The 24,275-nt window shown below is 46.5% G+C and overlaps 1 protein-coding gene and 1 pseudogene across 2 annotated transcripts in view; one reads left to right on the top strand and one right to left on the bottom strand.

Annotated features, from left to right (window-relative positions):
* The first annotated feature begins 2,371 nt into the window (after window positions 1-2,371).
* On the top strand, window positions 2,372-4,253 carry LOC139596573 (spliceosome-associated protein CWC15 homolog pseudogene; annotated as a pseudogene).
* A 15,387-nt stretch (window positions 4,254-19,640) lies between these two features.
* Window positions 19,641-24,275, bottom strand: part of CDH5 (cadherin 5) — a 29,186-nt gene continuing 24,551 nt past the window's right edge. The window contains exons 10-12 of one of the 2 annotated variants that reach the window (XM_071440186.1): window positions 23,577-23,685; window positions 23,056-23,301; window positions 19,641-22,294 (exon numbers count right to left, since the gene is read on the bottom strand). In XM_071440186.1, coding sequence (XP_071296287.1) covers window positions 21,789-22,294; window positions 23,056-23,301; window positions 23,577-23,685 — 861 coding nt within the window. In that variant the 3' untranslated portion in view covers window positions 19,641-21,788. The remainder of the gene's footprint in view (window positions 22,295-23,055; window positions 23,302-23,576; window positions 23,686-24,275) is intronic. The other variant, XM_071440187.1, reaches the window with a different exon arrangement.

Raw genomic sequence — 24,275 nt, 5'->3', positions numbered from 1 at the left:
CTTTCAACAAAGCTCGGGTATCTTTTCTTGGAATTCTGAAAAATACTTAAAATTATGAGACAGCATTGGGTCAAACCATAGAGCCAGTGCAGGGACTAGCCAGACAGCTAACTTGATATGAGAGATGCATAAGCATCTAGAGAACAAAAAAGAAATGACACATGTCTTTTAGATAATTACACAAAGATGTTAAAGCATGTAAGAAGCCAGCTATAAATACAATAATAACATCTTATGAATAATGCCTATTATAAAATCAGTAAGTTCACATCATGTAATCAATATATCAGCAGTAACCATCTTAGGGAGTTGAGACAATACCTTTCTAAACAGTCATGTACCTGTGACAGCAAAATGAAACAAAGGAAAACACTAAAACAGCTTACAATCAGTAACAGCCATAATGTAGAATCATAACTGCCTCTTCTGTGTCGTCTATGGAAGATAAAACAGCAGAGATTGTAAGGAGCAATAGAATCTTTGACAAAATCAAGGGTGAACACACTGTATCATCTTTATCCACGAACAGGTGTTTGTCATGTTTCATCACAGCTGTTTTAGTTGGAGTCATCATATCCCTTACAAGAAAACAAATACACATCTTACAATGTTGAAAAGTAATATTTAACTGTCTTAGATTGCAATGCAGGATGTAACCAGAAGTATGTGTTCTATCACCATCTGTTAAAACCAGGTGGGGAATGTTCTTTATCTCTTCCATGACCCATCCCTCATAACTCCAGGGGGATAGCTCCTGTTAATGGGTCTGGAAGTGTTTTAGCTGTTAAAACCAGGTGGGGCAGTTTTCTTTATCTCTTCCTTGACCATCCTCCCTCCAGGAGATATCTTCTGTTAATGGGCATTGAGAGTCCCTGCATGACTGATAAAAATTACACCATCCTATTGGGAGATGCTCCACCCAGGGGGAAGAGCCAAGAATTCCTATCCAGATATAATCTGAGGTTTGGAATACCACAGTTGGGCTTTTCCCTCTGGATTTCCCAGAGGAAGATCAGACCCTTCTAGGCCTCCACTGGATCTTCAGAGGAAGACTACACCCTTCTACAGGATCCCTGCTCCAACAGAACCACAGCTGGCCGTGCAGGAGGGCTGAGCCACCATGGAATGGGACTGCTGCCACCACCCTGACCAAGAGGGTGTGAGGTCCTATCTTGACTTTGTCTGCTTCAGCAGTAAAAATTTTTTTTCATTAGCTAATGATTTCTAAACTTTAAAGAACTCCCGCAGATAGTTCAAGGTTAGAGGACTTAGTTAAGAACTTAAAATTAATTGCTGCAAATAATCTTGGGAGAAGAGGAGAGCTGCAGGCACACAGGGAGTGGGGCATTGCAGGGCTGTGCTGTGGGCTGGCAGGAAAAACCCAACATGGCCTCAGGTGTGGTAGTGAACACCCCCACTGCAGGAGGGTATTCCAGATTGCAAGGCCGGATGTATTCTATTACCATCTGTACGGCAGTTGTCTTTTGTCAAGAGGGCAGTTTGTCTTATCTCTTCCACAATCCCTCCTCCCTTGGGAGGGGACATCTGCTGATAACAGGCTATTGAATGTCACTGCATGGCTGATAAAAAGGACAGCAACCCATTGTGAGATGCTCCACTCACAGAGGGAGGAGCCAAGCATTCCTGCTTGGATATAATCTGGAGATTCTGGAACACCAGCACAGCTTCTCCACTGGATTTCCCAGAGGAACAGCAGCTGCCTCTTCTTCCACTGGATCTTCAGAGGAAGAGTCCATCCTTCTCTACAGGATCCCTGCTCCAGCAGAACCACCCCTGACACTGCAGAAGGGCTGAGCCACAATTCCAATGGGACTGCTGCCACCACCCTGACCCACAGGGTGTCAGGTTGGGTTCTGACTCTGGCAGTGTTGTTCTAGTGTACTGCATTGTTTATTTTATCCTTTTATTTTCTTCCCTATTAATGAACTGTTATTTCGTGCTCCCATATTTTTTGCCTGAGAGCCCCTTAATTTAAAATTTATAGTAATTTGTAAGGGTGAGGAGGGTTTACAGTCTCCATTTCAGGGGAGGCTCCTGCCTTCCTTAGCTGTCTTTCCAAACCGAGACAGAGGGGGAAATGATGTGAGCCTGGAGGAACTGAAGAAGATGATGAAGGAAAATTGGAGGAAAAAGAATTAGAAGAGCAGAGAAAACTAGGAAATGCACCTGCTGAAGTGGATGAAGAAGGAAATTATATCAACCCTCATATTCCTCAGTACATCTCCTCATGGTGCATAGATCCTTCTAAGGGACCCACGATAAAGCATCAGAGACCTCAGCCAGAGAAGCAGGAGCAGTATAACTCCTCTGGAGATTGTATAAATGAGGAGTTCAGGAGCACCCTGTGGCCATGAGGTACTGCAAAGCAGCCTGTGAGAACTGCAGGGCACTGACACACAAAAAGAAAGACTGCATGGAGAGACCAAGGAAGGCTGGAGCAAAATACATGAATATTACCCCAGATGAACATGTGCAGCCTCAGCTGATGTTTGATTATGATGGGAAGCAAGATTGGTGGAATGGTTATGACCCAGAGGAGCACATGAAAATTGTTGAGGAATATTCCAGGGTTGATTTGGCCAAATGTGCACTGAAAGGCCAGAAGCTTCAGGAGGAGTTGGCATCAGGGAAGCTGGGGCAAGTGAAGTCCCCAAGACACCAGTGGGAGAAGAGGAATCAAATTCACAGACAGAAAGGGATCATAATGGTGAAGATGAAGACAAATAAACAGATGACATTGATATGCCTGGGCAGAACTTTGACTCTAAAAGATGCATCACAGTCTGAAATTTACATATTCAGGAAGATACTGCTAAATACTTGAGGAATCTGGATCCAACCTCTGCTTATTATGATCCCAAAACAAGAGCCATAAGGGAGAACTCTTAAGCCAATACAGGCAAGAATCCAGATGAAGTTGGTTATGCAGGTGACAACTTTGTTTGCTACACAGCCGATACCATTTCCATGGCACTGACTCTGCTCTTTGCCTGGGAGTTTAAGACAAAGGCTCTGAAGTTCATCTTCAAGTGGACCTACAAAATTAGAGCTTCTTTATAAATCTTCCAAAGTAAAAAAAGAAGATTTCAAGGCTCAGCAGAAAGAATGAAAGAAAGAATCCTAGAGAAGTATGGAGGACAAAAACATTTAGATGCCCCCCTCCCCCCCAGTTGAAGTGCTGCTAGCTCAAACAGAAGATTATGTGGAGTATTATAGGCATGGAATAGTCATCAAAGGACAGCAGAAAGCTATTGCTTGTTCTGAATAGGAAGAGGATGTGAAGATCATCCATACATGCATTTGGGGTTTGTACCAGAAAGAAGGCAAGTGGGGTTACAAGTGTTGTCACTCCTTTATCAAATACTCCTACTGTATAGAAGAAGCTGGGAAAGAAATTGCTAATACAGAGGCAAGTTTAATGGAAGAGCAGCCTGAGGAGGAGAAGGAACACATGACAAAACCCAAAACACCGATGGAGATCCACCAAGAGAAACAAAAAGAGAAAAAAAAAGAAGCACAAGAGCTCAAATTCTGACACTGAGGGTGAAGAGAAAAAGAAGCAAGAAAAACTAAAAATGGCTCTAAATGCTGAAGAGGCTTGACTTCTCCACATCAAAGAAATCATGTAGTTAGATGAGAGGAAGAGACCATACAACAGCCAATATGAAGCCAGGGAGCCAACAGAAGAGGAGAGAGAATGAGTTGCTGCAAGAGAAAAGAACAGAGACAAACCAACTAGAGAACATACAACATCAACTTCTGTGTCTAAGAAGCCTCGGCTAGACCAAATTCCTGCAGCAAATCTTGATGCAGATGATCCTCTTACTGATGAAGATGATGAAGTGATGAAAATGATGAATATGAGGACTTGGAAGACAGTGATGGTGATGACACTGCAGCTCTTCTGGCTGAACTGGAAAAAAATCAAGAGAGAACGAGCTGAAGAACAAGCTCCAAAGGAACAAGCACAAAAGGCCAAAGAAGAAAGAATTTGGATGGAGAACATCCTGAGTGGTAACACACTGCTGAACCTTACTGGGCCAGCACAGCTTCAGGCAAACTTCAAAGTTAAAAGGAGGCGGGATGATGATAATGTTGTGTTCAAGAACTGTGCCAAGGGGATAGACAAGACAAAAAAGGACAAAAGATTCATCAGTGATACTCTAAGATCAGAGATTCACAAAAAGGTCATGGAAAAGTATATCAAGTAGTACAGTTTTATGTGCAGTAGTGTGTGCAAGGACTTGGTAGGTCATGGCCGTTCCCTCCCTTTCCCTCAGAATTTAAGGCTGAATATTTGGTCATGGATTCTCAAATGCTTTTCCAAGATCAGCAACAGCTTCATAATTAATAAGTGCTATGTATCTGGAGTTTTTATTCCTGCATATTGTTTTCCTTTACAGTTTTAATTAAACCAGTTTGTGTCTCATGAAAAAAAACCAAAAAAAATGGAGCAGAGCTGCAGTGGCCAAGCCACATGCTGGGGCAGGGTGGGGAGAGGCCTGCTGCACCACCTCATAGCTACAACAGGTCTCATGGATGAATAGCAATTAAATACAGATCAGCCAGTCCCAAGTGATGGGCAGGTGCTGCCCCAAAGAGGGGGAAGGGGGGCTGAGCTGCCCTGTGCCACTGCTGCTGCCAGCTAGGGAAGGGAAAACTCCATGGCTCCGTCCTGCACCGCTGCACCTCTGTTCCCCCCCTACAACACTTGCAGTTGAAAAAAAGGAGGGGAAAAGGCAATAAAAACAAACCCTAAAAACTGCACACCATAGCGGGAAAAATACCAAAAGACAAACATACAGAACGCTGGAAAGGCACAAAGAGCCCGTGGCTCTCCTCTTCTGCTCTGGAGTCTGTGAATTCCATGGGGGAGTGCTGACCGAGGGGCCCAGCCCCAGGGGAGCCTCTGGGTCTGGAAAGGAGCTTTGCTACTAAAATTCTGTCTGGCCTCTGCCAGTCCTGCAGTTTACAAGTTCTGCTGGAGGACGAGACCTGCTCAGATGGCTGCCACGCTACCCCCACAGTCACCCAGGTCCCCAGAGAGCGGCAGCTGGCCGGGCCTGTGCCGCCTGTCCGCCCCATCTGGGGGGGTAACTTAATCACAGCAGAGGTAATTTTGCAAGGGCACACAACTAAGTTCTGGTTCCAGGCTCCTGGTTCTTTGTTTCTCCACGAGGTTTGAGTCCCACTGCCCCTACTGCCGTGTCTGGCCCTGGGATAGAAGGGAAAATGACTGACACAGGGGCTGTGCACTCCCGAGCACCTGCACGCAGGGACACACACACAGGCACTGTCCTGGGAGCAGTGTAGGCTCAGGTTACGCTAAATACATTAGCCAAATCAGGAGCCAGCCCCTGGACCACACAACACAGTAACAAAGGTATCAGCACATACTCACCATACTTTCTCTCCTTTTCTCAACATATTTTACCTCTTTTAACTCAGAGTTTGGCTTTCATTCTGTGACATGCATGTTTCTGCATGGTTACTGCTCCCATGTGCCATTTCCACATCACGGTTCTGTTATAGATGAGTAATGAGGTGGTTGGCCCTCACAATTAAGGGGTGAACATTAGGTGTATGTTAAGAGAAGTTTTGTAGATGTACAGTTACTGTAATATGTCCTCCCCCCTGCATTGTTATCATGGAATAGCCTTGGTACTCAGGGCATTTAGGAGGGTTGGCCTGGTACTATAGTAACACCTGACCTCCAACCAAGATGTAAGGAAGTGATCTCCACCCCTGGATGGCAAGGAAGGAGTCAACTGACAAGGCTTTAGGAGGAGCTAGAAGTATAAAAGGCAGAGCATCCATCTTGAAGATGAGGATGTGGCTGGTAGTCACGGGGGCTCCCAGCACTGTAATTTTTCCTTATTTAGTTCTTTTGTCATAATTTTTGTTAGAGCTTAATAAAATTTTAAAAAGTGATCAGTCATTTCTCACAGTTCTATTCTGAGACTTGTTTCCCCACACCTTAGCAGACGTACTTTCTGGTTCTTGACTGTTGACTCACCACTGCTCTTGAGCTGTTGTCCCCACGACTCACAGGGCCCCTCTCTCCTGGGCAGCTCTTGGGCTGCCTCACCTTCCGTGTCTCTTTCAGCCGCGTATCCTCCATGGTTCAGGACTGTGTTTGCATTCTGTGATTCACAGTTTTGTTCTCTGTGCTTTCCCCCAGCAGTTATGTTGGTTTCTGTGTGTCCCACGCCGTCTGTGGCCCCGTGCACTCGCTGCCCGGGTTCTGCTCCCCCAGCTGTCTCTTGACTTTGCTTTTCTGTGCCGATCCCGTAGCTGACCATAGCTGTAGCCTTTTGCTACTGTGTAAATTCTCTGCTTGGATCTCTGTTTGTGCTGGTCCTGCAGCCAGCAGTGCTGCAGGGGTTGTGTTCATGTGCTATGTCTGGTCTCTCTGCAGACACAGACCGTGCTCGGCTGTGCTCACGGCTGGCTGCAATCTTCCTTTCCCACTTTGTATATTCCATCTCTAAATCCCATCTCCCTGCCCAGTCCTGTGGTCAGCTTTGATCGTTTCACCTTCTTCTTTCATGACAGGCTGTTCTTCTCACATCGATCACGTCTTCGAGGTCACCATGTGTTGGAATAAATCAGCTGAGACTCCATTTTCTACATGCAGAAAGCCAATTCTTTATTCACAAAGCTCATATTTGTAGGAAATATCAGAAGGGACTGTGTTAAACCTAACTGGTCAGCAATACAGTGAAACTCAGTTCATTGGTCAGTAAGGGCTGTTGTATATGCCTTTCAAATTTTCTCTCTCTACATATGTTAACATTTTTCCTTTTTGGATTCTTGTGGGCCAAATCTTATTGTTTACACAGATGAATTTGTTTTTCATGCTCAGAACAGATTTTTGTTTTAAAGGAACTTCTTATTCACAAAATAGCTTCACATGGGAACTTGCAAATTGCTTGTTAGCTACGCTTAGAAGAAATGCCAGGCCAGTTGTGTCAATTTTAGCAGAGTGAGGTCTGATTTCATAAGGTCTTTCTTTTATAATTCTTCTACCTGTCTACGACAAACTGGCAGCAAAATGAAAATGTGTCCCATGCACTTATGTCTTTCTGTACACGTTCTTCCTTTCTTTTCCCTTTAGCTGCCTCACATGAGGGGCTGGGTGTGGATCTTACCCTCGCTGGAGACCAAAATTCAGCTGCATTTAAAAGGTGGAGACACAGCCCTGTGGGGGTTGGGAGAAAAGAAGGGGAATTTATTGCTGGGAAAGGATTAGTGCTGCTGTGAAGAGATCTATTTACAGAGTCCACCCACCCTCAAGGGGCTCTGAACGTGGACTTGGGTTTGGGAATTGCACAGTGCTTCCCTGGGAGGCCTTGAAATGGGCACCAGAGAGAGGGAAACCAGGCATTGTTATGTGGGATTGCACATGGTTTTAGAAGCTTACACAAGGCACAGGAAAGGTAGACCTTTGCATTTGACATTCAATTTTTCAAGTTTTATTACATAAAGACCGCTAAGCCCCATTAATTCACGGAGAAATCCTCACTGAAGTGATCAGTTTATGAAAATTGTCTTCCTGCCATTGAGTGGAATTAATTGCTAATGAAAAAAAAAAAGTGTGTCAAGACATGAGACAACCTACTATATGAATAATTTATTTTTGCTGTATTTGCTAAGTCAAGAAAAATTCAAGTGATTTGACCTTACTTACTCCTTAAGTATATATAGAGCCCCACAATCATCACTTATGTTTTAGAATGCTTTATTAAAAATAAGCAATTAGTTGAGCTGATAATCCACCTTTTTTTTTTTTTGATAGAGCTCTAGGCTGTTAGGTGAAAAACAGGATTACTTGTGAGAAAAATCAGAATCCTAGAACAGCTGTAGCTAGAGATGGGATAAAACAAAATGTCTTAATACTGAAACATGGTATTAAGAGGCTGGGGATAAATGCAGACAGTTGGGAAGGTTTGAATACAAATTGGCTTGGATCATGCCTTGCCTTCAAAGATGAGTCCAGTGGAACATTAAAGCTGATGGACACTGAAAAGCTCTGCTCTCTGCAGCTCAGATCTGTGCTGGGAGGCTCTGGTCAGGTGCTGCTGTCACTGACTCTGGGGCTCTGATGTGGCCAAAGAGGGAAGGGTTTCCTGTGGCTCTGCTGCCATTTTTCAGCTGCAGGGAGTGTCTCTTTCTGTAGAATGTAGAAAAACAAAGCAGATTTAATTAATTCAGATAGGAACCTGCTGATGTTCATTGGGATGGGTAGAGTGCAAGAAGAGGGGTTTGGGCTCTTGTTTGGCAAAGGTGGGGGTGTAAGGGCAGAGAAAGGTGCTGGGGGTTTGTGTGGAGGGAACAGTTCCCAGTTTGGGAAGGTGGGATAAGGATAACAAACTCCAAGCTGAGCAAGCACAAACTGTGCTCTAAGAAGAGAGGACTCTCATTCTTTTTTGTCTTCCCACTGTTATAGATGTGTAATGAGGTGGTTGGCTCTCACAATTAAGGGGTGAACATTACATGTATGTTAAGAGAAGTTTTGTAGATGTACAGTTGTGTTACTGCAATGTGTCCTCCCCCTTGCATTGTTTTCATGGGATGGCCCTGGGCATTTGGGGAGGGTTGGTTTCTTACTATGGTAACACCTGACCTCAAATCAAGGTGTAGGAAAGTGATCCCACCCCTGGACAGCAAGGAAGGAATCGACTGACAAGACTTTAGGAGGAGCTAGAGGTATAAAAGGTGGGGCATCTGATGCCTCAGGTTTTAGCTTTTCTATTTTTCAGATCCTGTTCTGCTTTAGTGTGTTACTCTAGGTTTCATATTAGGGGATGGTGAGCTCTCTGCACAGAGTAGGGAGACAAAACAATTCCTGCTCTGGCTGGGGACCAAGGACAGCCAGTCCAGACCTCAGTCCCAAGAGCACAAACAACAGCAGAATGAAGAGAGAAAAACAAGAAGGATGGGACTTCATGGATAGAGCTGTAACTGGACAGTTAGCTCCAATATGCAAATGGACCAAAACTTATAAAAGTGAGAGACCCCGTGTCCGGTTGTCCATTTTTGTGGCCATTTTGGGTAGTGCTGCCCAAGGTGGATCCACGGAGGCCTCTTAATAAATCCCTATTTTATTCTTTAGCTCTGTCTAGTCTCTGTTCCAGGTCAGCCTTCACAAGACATCACATCCATTTTGTAGATGAGCACATGGTGGTTTATTCCATGCTCTCAGTGCTGTCATTTTCCCTTATTCAGTCCTTTTGTTGTATTTTTGTTAAGGTCTAATAAACCTTTGAAATTTTAAAAGTGAGCATTGTTTCTCACACCACTGCCTGATGTCATGGCTGGGAAATGTGTTTCTCCTGATGCCCCCCACTCATTCTGACTTCTTCCTTCCTTTGGCTGCTTCTGTGGAAAGATCTGGTGGGAGTTCCATTTTCTCAGGCTCCTTGGTAGGGTAAATGTTGCAGCTTTTTGATACTTAGCAAGGGAAGAGTTTCCTAGGTGCAGTGCAATCACATGCACAGCATTCAGTCGGAAACCCTCAGTTTCTTCAAATAAATGAAATATGTGAAAAAAAACTTATTTGATATTGAATGAAGCTGCTCCAAGCTGAATCTGAAAATCACAGCTAACTGAAAATGGCAGAAAAAAGGCATTTGTTCTCTCTAGAGACGAGGGCAAATGATATGGATCAGCAGAAAAAAATCTTTTGAAATGAGTTTATTGGAAGGAATAAGATCAGCTGCTGTAATGTTCTCTGTGTTGCAAACCTGCTATTGCAGCTCAGGCTGTTCCCATTGCAGCAAAGCATTCTTGAAAGGACTGGAACTGCTTGCCCAGCAGAGCTCCATACAGCAGGATCTCTGTAATTCAGCTTCCACCAGCATTTCTGGGTCTAACCCATCTTCAGGGCCCTATAACTCAGCTTTTAGATCTTCATTTGTTGCTTGCAATGTGCTGTGCTGTGATTTAACATTTGTCCAAACATCATGATGTGAAACTGCTCTCCTAATGGTGGAGCCCTGTTCAGATCAGAGCTGTGTAGAGTTCTATATTTATAAATTTGTATTTATTCCAGAGGCCTGTGGCCATGTGGACTCCTTGCAGACTGTCCTTGCATCTGAACACCAGTAACCAACACATATTTTTGAGTTCACTAAGAGACTTATTCCTGCAGGATGAAGTAGTTGTGCTGTGCTCAGAGGAGGTCAGGAAAATCACAGAAGGCCTCTGAACCTGGTGACTGAGAACATCAGAGGTGGGTAGAAATTAAAAAAATATACTCTTAGTTATACAAGAAAAACAGGTGAGAGTTGGTTATTTATTGTGGTTTGAAAAAGGCTGATTTGGGCAGCTGCACTAAAGGTCTGATGTGAGTACTACAAATGGCAAAGATAAACATAATTCTTAGAGGCAGAATCAAAGGAGTGAAAAGGCACTGAGACTTGGATCCCTTGACTAAAAGTAAATATTTTTCAATCCCATACAGAGCCACATGAGGTGTGTTGTTCATATGTTTAGCATCTCATAAAAAGAACACTTTATTTCCCACCAGTGTTTTCTGCTGCAAATACTCTTTGTGGCTATGTCATGGATTATAAATGCCTAAGACAGTAATTTTAACTTCCAGATGTGTGTTTGACTGCCGTGTTTTAACACTCCCTGATGTGAAGTGTTACCCCTCACCCTTGGTCACAGGGACCTGTGAGGTGCTGCAGGTTCTCTGTTAATTGCAGTGGAATAATGCTGTACATGCCATGCAGAGCTGTAAATATGGGCAGGGGAGCATGTCTTACTTACAGATTTTTGTAGATCTTTTGCAAAATTCTCTTGTGCCTGGAAATTGCTTTAAAATGATGAGTGGTACTAAAAATTTCATCTGTAAAATGAGTGAATGTAAGAGAAATTCCTTATTCAGGATGCATTGGTGTGTGTTAACTAAGCCTTGCAGTGTGTCTGTGTGGCTCCTGTGGCACAGGAAGGGGAAGGGCCTTTCAGAAGGGAATCCCACTTTGAAGACTTGATGTGAAAAAGCAAAAATTGGCCTCATGATGTACCTGAGATGGGAAGGAAGTCTGTGTCCCAGTGAGGGTACAGGCCCTGAGCTCTGCTCTTGCCAGCAGGCTTCCTTAGTGCATGGTGTTCATAGGGCCTAATTGCCTCCTAAAATACCAAAGGTGACCAGCTTGGCATAGTCACTTTGGTCACCAGTTAATGTTCTGCCAGATCCCCTCTCCTGGAAGGCTGTGTGTGCTTCCACTGCCCTCAGGAGGGACTGATGTGACAGCAGAGGGGTCACACACAGCCCTGCCCGAGTGCTTGGCTCAGGGTGGGTGGCAGCAGCTCTCTGGTCACAGAAACACAACTTTCCCAGGCATTGTTCTGGGAAAGGCTGTGAGGAGCAGAGAAAAGAATGAGAAACAATTCTTACCTCAACACCTGGTGCTGTGCACATGTGGAATGTGTTATGGAGATTTGTTTACCAAAGGGTGGCTTCTTAATTAGCCAATGGTGATGGGTTTTGATCGAAGGACCAGTTAGGTCCAGGTGTATTGTAACTGCCTATAGAAGCAATGGGTTTCTTAATAATGATATATAATAAAGGGATTGATCAGCCTTCTGTGAATCATGGAGTCAATGCTGATTATTACCTGGCCAGGGGCCTGCTGTGACAACTGTGCACAAAAATCCAGAAATGGTGATGAAATCCAAGAAGCCCAGTTCTGATTAGGGTTAATGCTTAATCACCTATTTATAGGAAGGAATTAATTGTGGAGATGGTTTTACCAGGATTGAAGAGAATCACTAATGTTTCCAGCTAACTCAAAGCTCTTCCAGTGAAGGAAGAAGAGGGCCTGGCTGTTCTTTCATGGCCCTTCAGGGAGGGTTTAATGCTTTGCACCTCCTCCAAGTGATTTCTCTGCCTGGCTTGAGCAGCAGTTTTGCCAGATCCAGGCAGGCCCTGAGGGGCAGATCTGAGGCTCTTCAAGTTGGGATTTCTCAGGCTGCTGACAGTGGGCATTGCCAAGTAAACAGAGTAACAAAATGGGTTTTTTTTGCCAGCATGCCACCTGGCATTTCTCACTGCCCAGTGTTTATCCCTTGGCTTTCCAGGTGTATTCCTTGGTGCCAGCTTTTCCCCACAGTTGAGTTTTGTGGTGGATCCCTGCTAACCTGGCTTCTGCTGGTGCTGGCACTTGCTGTTGAGTTCTAGCAGGACTGGCCATGGCCATCTGAGCCTTGTCCTGGCTGCACTGGTCACAAAGGCTGTGGATTTTGCTGCTCTGTGTCCTCACCTGGCTGCAATTGTGGAGCTCAGGTCATTCCCAGGCTCGGAATTCCATGGAGAGCAGGGCCCTGCTTGTGTCTGCAAGGGCAAAATGCTGCAGGAGTGGGAGCCCACCCAGCCCCAGAGCTGGAGCAGCCAGCAGTGACATTTGGGCACTTTCAGTGTCCACGTGGATGGCTCTTTTCCAGCTGGTGATACAGAGGAGAGCTTCTTGTCCTCCCCAGCTGTGTCACACACTCACATTATGCATCATTATCCATCCTCCCTCCTGCTCCAGCAGGAATTCCTCAGCCAGCAAGGCTGTGCTCCAAGGCATGGCAAAGCCCAGCTGCAGGGGGTGTGTGCAGAGAACCTGTCCTTGGTGGCCTTGGAGCAAGCCCAGGCTGCCAGCAGGACCTGCTGGCCAGGCTGGAGGTGTCACCTGTGCTGTCACTGTGCCAGGACAGCAGCTCTGGGGGGACCCTCACTGCTGGCAGCTGCTCCTTTGGAGAGGGGACCTGGCAGGGTGGGAGCTGGGCAGGGTGGGATTGGGTCAGGGTGGGAGCTGGCAGGGTGGGATCTGGGCAGGGTGGGATTGGGTCAGGGTGGGATTGGGTCAGGGTGGGAGCGGGTCAGGGTGGGATTGGGTCAGGGTGGGATCTGGGCAGGGTGGGAGCTGGGCAGGGTGGGAGCTGGGCAGGGTGGGATCTGTCAGGGTGGGATCTGGGCAGGGTGGGATCTGGCAGGGTGTGGTCTGGTCAGGGTGGGATCTGGGCAGGGGTGGGATCTGTCAGGGTGGGATCTGGCAGGGTGGGATCTGTCAGGGTGGGATCTGGTCAGGGTGGGATCTGGTCAGGGTGTGGTCTGGTCAGGGTGCTGGTCACCAGGCCCTGGACACTCTGTGGGGGCAGGATGGGGTCTGTGGGGCAGCAGAGGTGTGGGCTGAGCAGGCTGAGGTGGCTCAGCTGCTGTGAGCAATGGGGCAGCTGTGTCCCTCCAGGCTGGCTCTGCTCACAGGGAATTTGCTACTTGTGTACAGCAGAATTTTTGGGTCAGAGGGAGAAATAGCATTTTAAATTCACCTGCTGCTGTTTCTCTTTCCTCCTCCCTTTGCATCCTGCTTGCAGTCCAGGGCTGTTTGGGACATGTTGTCAGTGTGCACAAACACTTAATTTGTCACCTTTGTCCTTATCTTAGCCCAGTGAAATGTCACAAACAGATCTTAAGCTGACCTGGGTGTTTGCTGTTGTTCTTTGTGGCTGACCAGCTGCAGTTGGTCCTGATGATCTGCAGGGGATGTGGATCCCAAAGGCAGAGCCAGCCTCTCCCACTGTGCTCTCTCTTGGCAGAGCTGCTGGATCTGCAGGAATCTGTGCAGAGGAGGGGCAGGAGAGAGGATGGAGGCTGATTGACTTGCTGAACTGGATCCACTTGCAAGAAGTCTTTGATTTGCAGGCAGTTACTAATCTGTAATTGTGTGACAGGATTTCTGTGAATACTTCCAACTTTTAGGTGATCACTGGAAGATTCCTGGTACATTTTTGTTACTGGTTTGTTTCTGTGGCTACTTGGGAAAGTTTTGCTGCATGGTTATAACACAGAAATAATTAATGAATTGTAACTAGTGGATAAGGTGTGTGCCTGTAAACAAATGTTCTCATTCATGGCAAAACAGAACCAAGAGTCACTGAAGATAAAAATTATTTGGTGTTGCTTCAGAAAATCCTCTTCAGTAGTTGTAGTTTGGTTTGGAAAGAGAATATTCTAGAGAAATAGGGTCGGACATCCTATTTCCAAATCACCCAAACCAGAGTGCAGTGTCTTGTGACAAAGCAGCAGGATTTGGTGCTGACTCCTCCTGGAAAACGTGCCCCAGGGAGGATGGTCTGGATTGAGGCTGATTGAAGGAGGCATCTGGAGATGGCATCCTCCTCCCCAGAGCCCTTCCTTGCCCTCCATGCCCTCCAGAACTGCTGCCTGAACGAATCACAGCCTTTTCCTGCAGAAATCCAAGCCTTGCAGCCTCCCTGGCTTCCACAAATGTCTGGGAATTCTTGTGGAGTCAGCGCTAAAGAATGAATGGATGGAATGACCTTTGGGGCATCACTGATTTCACTGACCATGGTCGGTGTGAGGTGGCACACAGGGGAGGGGAGTGGGCAGCAGTGGGAATGCAGCAGGCATCCATGGGGGATCCATGAGGGCTCCATTGGGGATTCCTGAGGGGTCCACCGGGGATCCATGGGAGATCCATTGGAAATCCATGGGGAATCCTTTGGGAATCCATAGGGGATCCATTGCGATCCATGGGGGATACATTGGGAATCCATGGGGGATTTATTGTGAATCCATGGGGATTCCATCACAAATCCATGGGAGATTTATCGTGAATCTATCAGGATTACATCAGGAATCCATCAGGAATCCATGGGGGTTTTATCGTGCATCCATGGGGATTCCATCAGGAATCCATGGGGGATCCATGGGGGATCCATGGGGATTCCATGGGGGATCCATTGTGAATCAATGCGGAATCCATGGGGGATCCATCAGGAATCCATCGGAATCCATCGGAATCCATCAGGAATCCATGGGGGATTTATCATGAATCCATGGGGATTCCATCAGGAATCCATTGTGAATCCATCGGGAATCCATGGGGGTTTTATTGTGTATCCATGGGGATTCCATCAGGAATCCATGGGGGATCCATGGGAGATCCATCGGGCATCCATCAGGAATCCATTGGGATCCATGGGGATTCCATGGCGGATCCATCGGGCAGCCCCAGCGCGGCCGTGCCCAGCGCTGCCCTCGGGCACCACCTGGCGGCCACTGGCGGTCACTGCAGCCCGCGCTGCTGCGGCGGGGACGCGGATCGGGTCGGGATAAAACAGGAAAAGGGAATAAAGGGAATAAAGGGAATAAAGGGCAGTGTGCGGGGTGCAGGGATAAAGAATAGAGAGCAGTGTCCCGGGAGCAGAGATACGGGATAAAGGGCAGCGTCCCGGGTCCGAGGGCAGGGACACGGGACAGAGGGCAGTGTCCTGATGCTGAGAGCAGGACATGGGGTACAGGGAGTGTCCTGGGGCCAGGATCGGGATCACCGGATAAAGGGCAGGGTATCGGTGCTGAGAGCAGGGACAAGGCTCAGGTTCCCTGAAGTGCCAGGGGTTCCACACATCAGTGCTATGGGACACACCAAGTGCAGCTCAGGCCTTTGACATTTTGGGGTTTGCTCTGAATTTTAGGGGGGAGAGGCAAGAGGGAAGCCTGGACAGCTGTTTAGAAAAGCCATATTTGAACGCTGGAACTGGCAATTGTGTTTCAGGCTCTGTGCAGTGCCCAGTGCAGGGCAGTTCGTGTTTCAGGCTCTCTGTGCAGGGCAGTTCGTGTTTCAAGCTCTTTGCAGTGCAGGACAGTTCGTGTTTAGGCTCTTTGCAGTGCCCAGTGCAGGGCAGTTCGTGTTTCAGGCTCTTTGCAGTGCCCAGTGCAGGGCAGTTCGTGTTTCAGGCTCCTTGTGCAGGGTAGTTCATGTTTCAGGCTCTGTGCAGTGTCCCAGTGCAGGGCAGTTCGTGTTTCAGGCTCTTTGCAGTGCAGGACAGTTCATGTTTCAGGCTCTTTGCAGTGCCCAGTGCAGGGCAGTTCGTCTTTAGGCTCTTTGCAGTGCCCAGTTCAGGGCAGTTCGTGTTTCAGGCTCTTTGCAGTGCAGGACAGTTCATGTTTCAGGCTCTCTGTGCAGGGCAGTTCGTGTTTCAGGCTCTCTGTGCAGTGCAGGGCAGTTCGTGTTTCAGGCTCTGTGCAGTGCAGGGCAGTTCATGTTTCAGGCTCTTTGCAGTGCCCAGTGCAGGGCAGTTTGTGTTTCAGGCTCTGTGCAGTGCCCAGTGCAGGGCAGTTCATGTTTCAGGCTCTCTGCAGTGCAGGGCAGTTCGTGTTTAGGCTCTCTGTGCAGTGCCCAGTGCAGGGCAGTTCGTGTTTCAGGCTCTGTGCAGTGCAGGGCAGTTCGTGTTTCAGGCTCTCTGTGCAGTGCAGGGCAGTTTGTGTTTCAGGCTCTCTGTGCAGTGCAGGGCAGTTCGTGTTTCAGGCTCTCTGTGCAGGGCAGGGCAGTTCATGTTTCAGGCTCTCTGTGCAGGGCAGTTCATGTTTCAGGCTCTGTGCAGTGCCCAGGGCAGTTCGTGGTGCCAGCGCTGTCCCCATCCGTGGCGCAGAGCAGAGGGGGCTCCTGGGGCTGCCTTTGGCCCTCCCCATGTGGGGATGCTCTGCTTTGGAGCAGCATTGCAGGCCAGGCTTTGGGCTCCTGGGGCTGCCACCAGAGCTCCTGGGACCATTTGCAGCCCAGCTGTTTCTGACCTCTTGGCAAACCTCACTGGGGTTGTGTTTGCTGGATGTGTCTGCCCAGGAGCTCTGTCCTGCTTTGTTCTGGTGCCTTCACCCAGAGCACTGGTTTTCCTTTTTTAATGAGGAATCAAAGAATTGCAGAAATTTCTGACTGATTGTGGCATTGATGAAGGGGTTAACTGGATGAATTGAGGGAGTCCTGAGGGGAAGCAGGTGGGACAGCTCCTCACTGAGGATAAGTGGAAGGAACTGCTGGTTTTCCCTTTTCCTTTAGGTCAGGCAGGAACAAAGTCAGGAAGGTGAGAGAGGTCAGCAAAGATCTGTGCATGTTTATTGCTCATAAAAGCATTTTTCTGGTATTGTTTTATTTTCCTTATTTTCTGATGCAGCCTGAAAGAATGTCTTTGGTGTTTTGTTTACTGCTGTGTTTTTTTCTATGGACAAGATTCAATCTAAATCTTCCACTGTGATCTGATCAGACTCTTATTCATTTCCTGGTAGGACTTCATGACTTGTGGTACACTAAGATTGTGAAATGGGAAGATTTCAATGAGAAAGATATCACCTTGGTGATGTATTTCATCCCAGAAAGTTTGTGAAGAGTTTTATTTCTTACTCTCTCTAACTTGAAACATTTATTAAAAAAAAAAAAAAGGGAGAATAGGTCAGAAAGGATGAAGATTATTTATTTTAGTCCTAACCCCACCTGAAATATAATGAGTGTAACTATTAGTTCTGACCAAATAAGAGAGTACATCACCATATTTACTGCCACCAGAGCATTTTCCCTGCATGTGACATACGCTAGGGAGTGAAAAGATGTAAAATAAATGTATAGAGGTGGATCTGTACCCTGAACCCTGAGCTCCAGAAAGCAGGGAGGCTTTGCAGGCAGCCCTGGCAGGGTGACAACTCCTGGGCAGGGCAGGGGTCACTGCCAGCCTGGGGCTGTCCCAAGCCCTTGGGGCTGAAAGGAGGAAAGGAAGAATGCACTTGAAGAAAAAGAGCTCAGAAATGGTTATTTGATTTTCCTCTGGTAACCAATCCTTCTGTTTTCACTGGGCTTGCTGTTGCAGCAGCACTGGACTGCAATAGGATAATAAATCATAGAATTGTTCTTTCTTTCTCTGACTGGTGTAAATTTGCCTTGATAAGGGGACCTTGGCTCACCTGCCCTACCTGGGATGTGCCACTGTGTGCCAGGTGTTCACATTCAAACAGCTTTTCGTGGCTGCTTTGATACATATCAAGGATTCTCATCACAAGCCATTGCTTCATAAAAAGTTCTAATGGGGTGGGAGTAAAAAACCCTTTATTAAATGGCATGAACTTCTGGATCTGAATGTAATAAAATAATAATTTATGATATATTTTTAGGGATAAGAGATTAAAGTGCATATTAATTAAATGAATAATGAAAACCTTTGTGAGATTCTCTCCCACAAGTTGCAAGTAGCTGTTTAATCAAATTCTTTCTATGGAAAAATGCATTTCATTATAAGATAATTAGCACATCTATTGTGTTTTTAATACAACTTGTGCTAAAGTGTGTTTGATCTGGTGTTTGCTCATGGCAATTAGCAGTGAAGGAATTGAACTTTTTTGCTTTATTCCGGGCTCTGTAAATTATAAGTGCCCTATCTGGGGAAAATGGATGTGATCTTTTGTAAAGCCCTAGATTAATCTTGGGAATATACTGGGGTAGTCATTAGCAGCAGCAAAAAGAGAAGGTGGGGAGCTGTGCTGCCTAAAGCTGCAAATTTAGGGGTGGTTTTAATTTCTGGCACCGATGTGTTGTGTCTGTCCTGAGGAAGCTGGAGGGTCTTCTGTGCCCCAGAGTGTTCTGCACAGGTTCAGGTTCTGTTCAGGTTCTGCAGAGGCTCTGCACAGGTTCAGGTTCTGCAGAGGTTCTGCACGGGTTCAGGTTCTGCTCAGTTCTGCACAGGTTCTGGTTCTGCACAGGTTCTGCACAGGTCCAGGTTCTGCACAGGTTCAGGTTCTGCACAGGTCCAGGTTCTGCAGAGGTTCAGGTTCTGCACAGGTTCTGCACAGGTTCTGTTCAGGTTCTGCACAGGTTCAGGTTCTGCACAGGTTCTGTTCAGGTTCAGGTTCTGCACAGGTTCTGCACAGGTTCAGGTTCTGCACAGGTTCAGGTTCTGCACAGGTTCTGCACAGGTTCTGCACAGGTTCTGTTCAGGTTCTGCACAGGTTCAGGTTCTGCACAGGTTCTGCACAGGTTCTGCACAGGTTCTGTTCAGGTTCTGCATAGGTTCAAGTTCTGCACAGGTTCTGCACAGGTTCTGTTCAGGTTCAGGTTCTGCACAGGTTCTGCACAGGTTCTGCACAGGTTCTGCTCAGTTCTGCACAGGTTCAGGTTCTGCACAGGTTCTGCTCAGTTCTGCACAGGTTCAGGTTCTGCAGAGGTTCTGCACAGGTTCTGCACAGGTTCTGCTCAGTTCTGCACAGGTTCAGGTTCTGCTCAGGTTCTGCTCAGGTTCTGCACAGGTTCTGTTCAGGTTCTGCACAGGTTCAGGTTCTGCTCAGGTTCTGCTCAGGTTCTGCTCAGGTTCAGGTTCTGCTCAGGTTCTGTTCAGGTTCTGCACAGGTTCTGCACAGGTTCTGCTCAGGTTCTGCACCCTGCTGCAGTGTGGGGCAGCAGGACAGGGAGGGGCCGGGCAGGCTCGGCCCCGTTGATCCCGTTCCCGAATCCCCTGGGGCTGCCCTGCTCCGGGGCTGTGTCAGCCTCTCACAGGGGGCAGGAGAGCAGGGCAGGGGCTCGGGGTGGCTCCTGGCCACGCTGATTCCCGGCTGCTGGCACCCCAAAGCTCTGCTGGGGCTGGGATGGGGCCTGCAGGGTCCCACAGGGTCCAGCCTGCCCTGCTGGGGCTGTTCTGTGCCAGCAGCTGTGCCAGGAGAGGGGGAAAATGGGTGAGTTGGTGCCTAGGCTGGGCTCCCTTGGGGGGTGTTCATGGCTGGGCTCACTGTGGCACAAACCCTGATGTTGTCTGCTGAGTGGAGCTCATTAATGCACAGAAAATCCAAACTCGAGATTGGCTTTTATGTAGTAAAAAAACAACATAATACAGTACAGGAGTATAAAAAGAAAATGTCCAGTGCAAACATCATATACATTGGAAATGGATACAGTGTTCCTTAAAATAACTTTAAAAAAAAAAATCAGACTTAAAAACAGCAATTCCAAGTAACAGAATCTGGCTGATACCTACCAAAGTACTTGACCTACTGCACTAAATAATTTCCTAACTAACTTTACCTGCTGATAGCCAATACCACAGGTACTGACAAAACCCTTAAACTGTAAGTGTTATTAGTTAGCATTCTTTATAATACACAAATATGTGGAACCCCTAGAGCACATACTGCTGGCTGGATTAAACAAAACACAATGAGCCCATTCAAAATAAAACCAAGGCAGTCACCCCAAAATGTACTTTTTAAAAACAAAGGATAGGTTCTAAGGCTGATTTGCCCAATGGACAGAATTCTTCTCAGTTTTCCTTTAGTTCATATTTGAAAATTTGAGTGATTACATTGTTGATGTTGTATTAATGTCCAGCCAAGTATTGCATTGGACTTTTTACAGCAGTGAGGAGCAGTGTGAGACCAGGATTGTGCATTGTTATTTCCTGCCAAGGAAACCTTTCAGGGGAAGGGAATGTGAATAGTGTGAATTGGAGATGATGTGAACAAGTAAAAAGCAAATTTGCGAGGTTCCACTATACTTGTTTAAGGAAAAAAAAAAGTATTTAGTATTATTTGGTTAGCTACCAGATTTAAATAATCAAATCAACTAAACTAATACATACAGCTCCAGCACAGACCCTGCACAGTGGAGGATCTGTGTAGTAGGGCTCTGTTCCTGTTGGAGGCACCAGGACTCTGCAGTGCTGGAAGCCAGAGACAGGCCGTGGTCCCAAGGGACCTGCTGTTCCCAAAAGGTGTTTGGCTGGGTCCCTTCCAGTGTGGGAAGTTTCATTCTGGTCATTCTGTGGCTCTTCACAGGTGGAAGCTGAGCACAGTCCCTTTCCAGGGACATGGTGGCTGCAGCTCCAAACCTGCCTTACATTTGTGGTGCTTTTAAGCAGCCCAGTGTGTTGGTGTGTAGCATCTTGGTATGGGAGTCTACAGTATTTTCCTAGGTGGAAAAAACTCCTTTTACAGTACCTGCTTAGAAAAAAAGCACAACAGTTTCACAGTAATGAGGCCCTTCTTTTTTTGTCCCTGAAAAAATGCTATTGCTTTAATAATATTGAATAAACCCCCTATTCAACCTCTTTAGAAATCTAGAGAGACCTGTATTTCCATCTAGAGAGATTTACAGTGTTGGAGTCTTGACATTCCCCTGATCTCCACATTTCCTGCCCTGCAGGACATGTTCCATTGAGTAACACTGAGATCCTATTTACAGAGAGAAAAAACAATTTTGCTGCTAGCTAGAGCAAATTCTAGCATGCCAGAAATGTGCCTGAAATTGTCATCAGGCTGTTAAAAATGACAGATGAAACCAGATTGTGCGTCTAAAAATCCTGTCTAATTTTATCTTGAGTAACTCGTAGATGTAGTAGAAAACTATAAAGCAAAAATAATTAATAGAAGGGAAATAAGGAAAAAACAATGCTTCTTTTTGAAAGTGATGGAATAATTTCTAATACTAAGTGATAGACCATATGTTCCTCCTCTCTTCTGCTGGGTGAGCATAAGTGTGGAATATCAATAAAGATGTTGCAAGAGGGGCAGGCACAGCAGCCAGCTGGAGATCCAGGGGGGCTAAAACATCCATTCCCAATGGCACTGAGCTCTCTGTCCCAGTGGAGGGTGACCTTGGATGCATGTGGATGGGAACAATACAGGAGGAGAGGATTAAGGGAGAAACTGGGGACAAAACCTGGAGAAATGGGGAAGAGGGTGCAAGGAGGTGTGTTCTGGAAGACTTGAGCAGATCAGTGAGCAGGAATTTTGGGGCAAAAAATGATTGTTAGTGAGGACAGTAGGGCTGGGGGAAGTTAATATAGGTGATCTCTGTGTGTCTTTTTAATGCTACTGCAGGTTTTTTCCATGCCTGTTTGAAATCCTTGAGGGAAGAGCTGTGAGTTCCTCTTTGGCCACTGGCAGTCTCTGGTGTCTATCTGTAGCGGGAGGGAGAAAACTCATGGCTAGTTTGAGCTTAATACACAAAATCTTCACTTGGTTCTGATCCATACAGCTCAGCTAACATCTTGAACCTGGGTCCCCAGTCATTGAGAAAGTCATAGTCAATGTCTGAGTCTGAGGAGCCCGAGCCCAGGGAGCTGAGGGACTCCGCGATGGACTCGGCGCCTTCGTAGCCGTAGATGTGCAGGGTGTCGTAGGGCAGCAAATCCCTGTCATTGTCAGCCTCATCCTTCTTCACCTCAATCATCATCTCCATGCCCCCAGCTCCAGGGGTGATGTTCCCAGGAGGTTTCTGGACCTGTGCATAGGGAGAGGGAGCGGGCTCTGCCTTGAGGCCGTTCTTGCGGACAGAGTTGAGCACGGACACGTCGTAGCTGGTGGTGTCCATCTCACCACCGCCCTCCTCGTCGTAGGTCACCAGCTGCTCGTGGATCTCTGCCACGCTCCTCCCCAGCCCACTCAGGTCCTTCTTGTGCCTCCTTCTCAGCAGAATCAGCAACGCAATCACTGCAAAGGAAGCTTAGATGAGCACGTGTGAATAGAGAAGTAAGGCACTAAAACAAATTGCATTTAAGATACGTAACGTAGTCTGAAGTTTTCGGGGTTTTTTTTTTTTTGAGTGTTTTTTTAACATATATTTATTTTAAAAATTTCTATTTAAGGATTTGTTGAAGGAGTTCAGTCTGGACAGAGATTGTCCCCCTGACTCTTGAGCTGGAATCACAAGTACAAGTGCATGGTGTCTCAAGGTCATTGAATCAACACCTGCCTTGAACTCTTAATGCCAAGCATCAGATGCTGCTTATGTGGTACTTGCAAAACAGGCCAGTTCTCAGGCAAGGAAAAGGTGCTCAGCCTTCTCTGATAGATTTCAAATGCAGCAAACAGGTACTGGTCTGCTGATTTGTTATAAATGTATTTATGTTCACTGTACTGCTTCAAGGGTTTCCAGACTAGTTCCTGCCATAGGAACCAGGAATCCTGTTGTTATTGCCCCAGCCCAAATTTCCTGTTTTATAGCTGTGTATGAGGCTGGTACCAGTAAATCAAGTATATTATACATGTGTGCAATAGCCTGTCTAGAGGAGTGAGCAGCTTTGCAGCTGAAGCTGTTCAAACAGGCCAGAGAGGAAGAGCACATGAGATGAATCAAATAGGTACAGCATTCCTGGCTTTGTGACCATTCCATAGCCACACAGCTTTTGTAGATCTCAGCTAAAGAAAGAACAAAACATCCTCACACTGTGCTGCAGAGAACATTCCAAAAGTCAGATACTCACCAATGATTGTGAAGATGCAGATAAAAATTGCCACCAGTGCTTGTATGCTGACGCCAACCTGCTTTGCCCTCTCCTCACAGAAGGTGAAGTTGCCTTTCTCGTTGCACTTGCAGACACTGATGAGCAGGGTGTTTGTGCTGGTGAGGTCAGGGTCACCATTGTCTGAGATGAGCACAGGCAGGTAGTGGAATTTGGCAAGTTCCCGATTGAACTGCCCGTATTTGACAGTGATGTTAGCTGTGTTGTCTGGAAGAAGAAAGGACACCCCATTAGGTGATAATCTCCACCAGACTGTCCTCACACATTACCAGTCAGCCTCTTCCCCTTACACAGTGCCAGCCTTTTGGGAACCCAGTGAAACTTTGGTTTCATCAAACATACTTTTTTTTAGTATTTGAGCCTTTTAAAATAGAGTTAATTAGCTCAGCTAGACCAGCCACAGGTCAGTGCTGCAGCTTTTGTTCCCTGAGCCCTGGGGTCCTGCTCTGGCAGCTGAGGAAGGCATTGCAGGGACACACTACCGTAGTTCTCAATCAGGGAGAAGTTGCTGTCTTCTGTGGCCAGCGAGTATCTGAAGAAGCCTCTGGGAGATGTTTCATCCTTGTCAACAGCTGAAATCCTGACAATCACCTGCAAGGATGGAAGAGGTCACAGTTTTCAGTGTACATTACAGTGGTAAAGCATGTGGGGTGTTTGAGCTGGGCTGTGTGTCCTGTGTAACCCTTCAGTTTCAGGGCAGGACACAGACACCTCAGGATATTCCTTTTCAAGTTTTTTCAGTTTCAGTTTTTTCTTTGTGGGTCTTCAAAAAGACCAGTTTTGCCTCTTCAAATTGTGTCTAATGAAAGCATGAAAAAAGCCTCATTTTTAAAGACAGATGGCTTGTTGAAGTGTCTAAGATGGTGTCTTCTGAAGTCCTCAGCCTACTCTGAGGTGTGACTGTCATTCCTGGAATGCCTTTGAGACTGACATGCCTGAAGGACATGCTTGGATTTTGAAATCTTCAACCTGATGTACATTAGATGTATAAAATACAAAAAATGTGTCTGGTTATATCCCAAAGGTATTTTATAAATTAAACTAAAGGTGAAATTAATACCTTGCGTGTTCTAGCAGATAGTTCTGGCAGTGGAACTGTCCTGGTTCTGGCCAGGAAAGAATTAATTTTTTTTCCAGTAGCTGGGAGGGGGCACAGTGGTTTTTCTTGAGCACCTCATGTC

The sequence above is a fragment of the Agelaius tricolor genome, unplaced genomic scaffold, assembly GCF_023055355.1.
Source record: "Agelaius tricolor isolate 1412-34295 unplaced genomic scaffold, bAgeTri1.0.p SCAF_15, whole genome shotgun sequence".
Classification (NCBI taxonomy): domain Eukaryota; kingdom Metazoa; phylum Chordata; class Aves; order Passeriformes; family Icteridae; genus Agelaius; species Agelaius tricolor.
The sequence above is the reverse complement of the archived record's forward strand: the minus strand, read 5'-3'. Positions and strand labels throughout refer to the sequence as shown.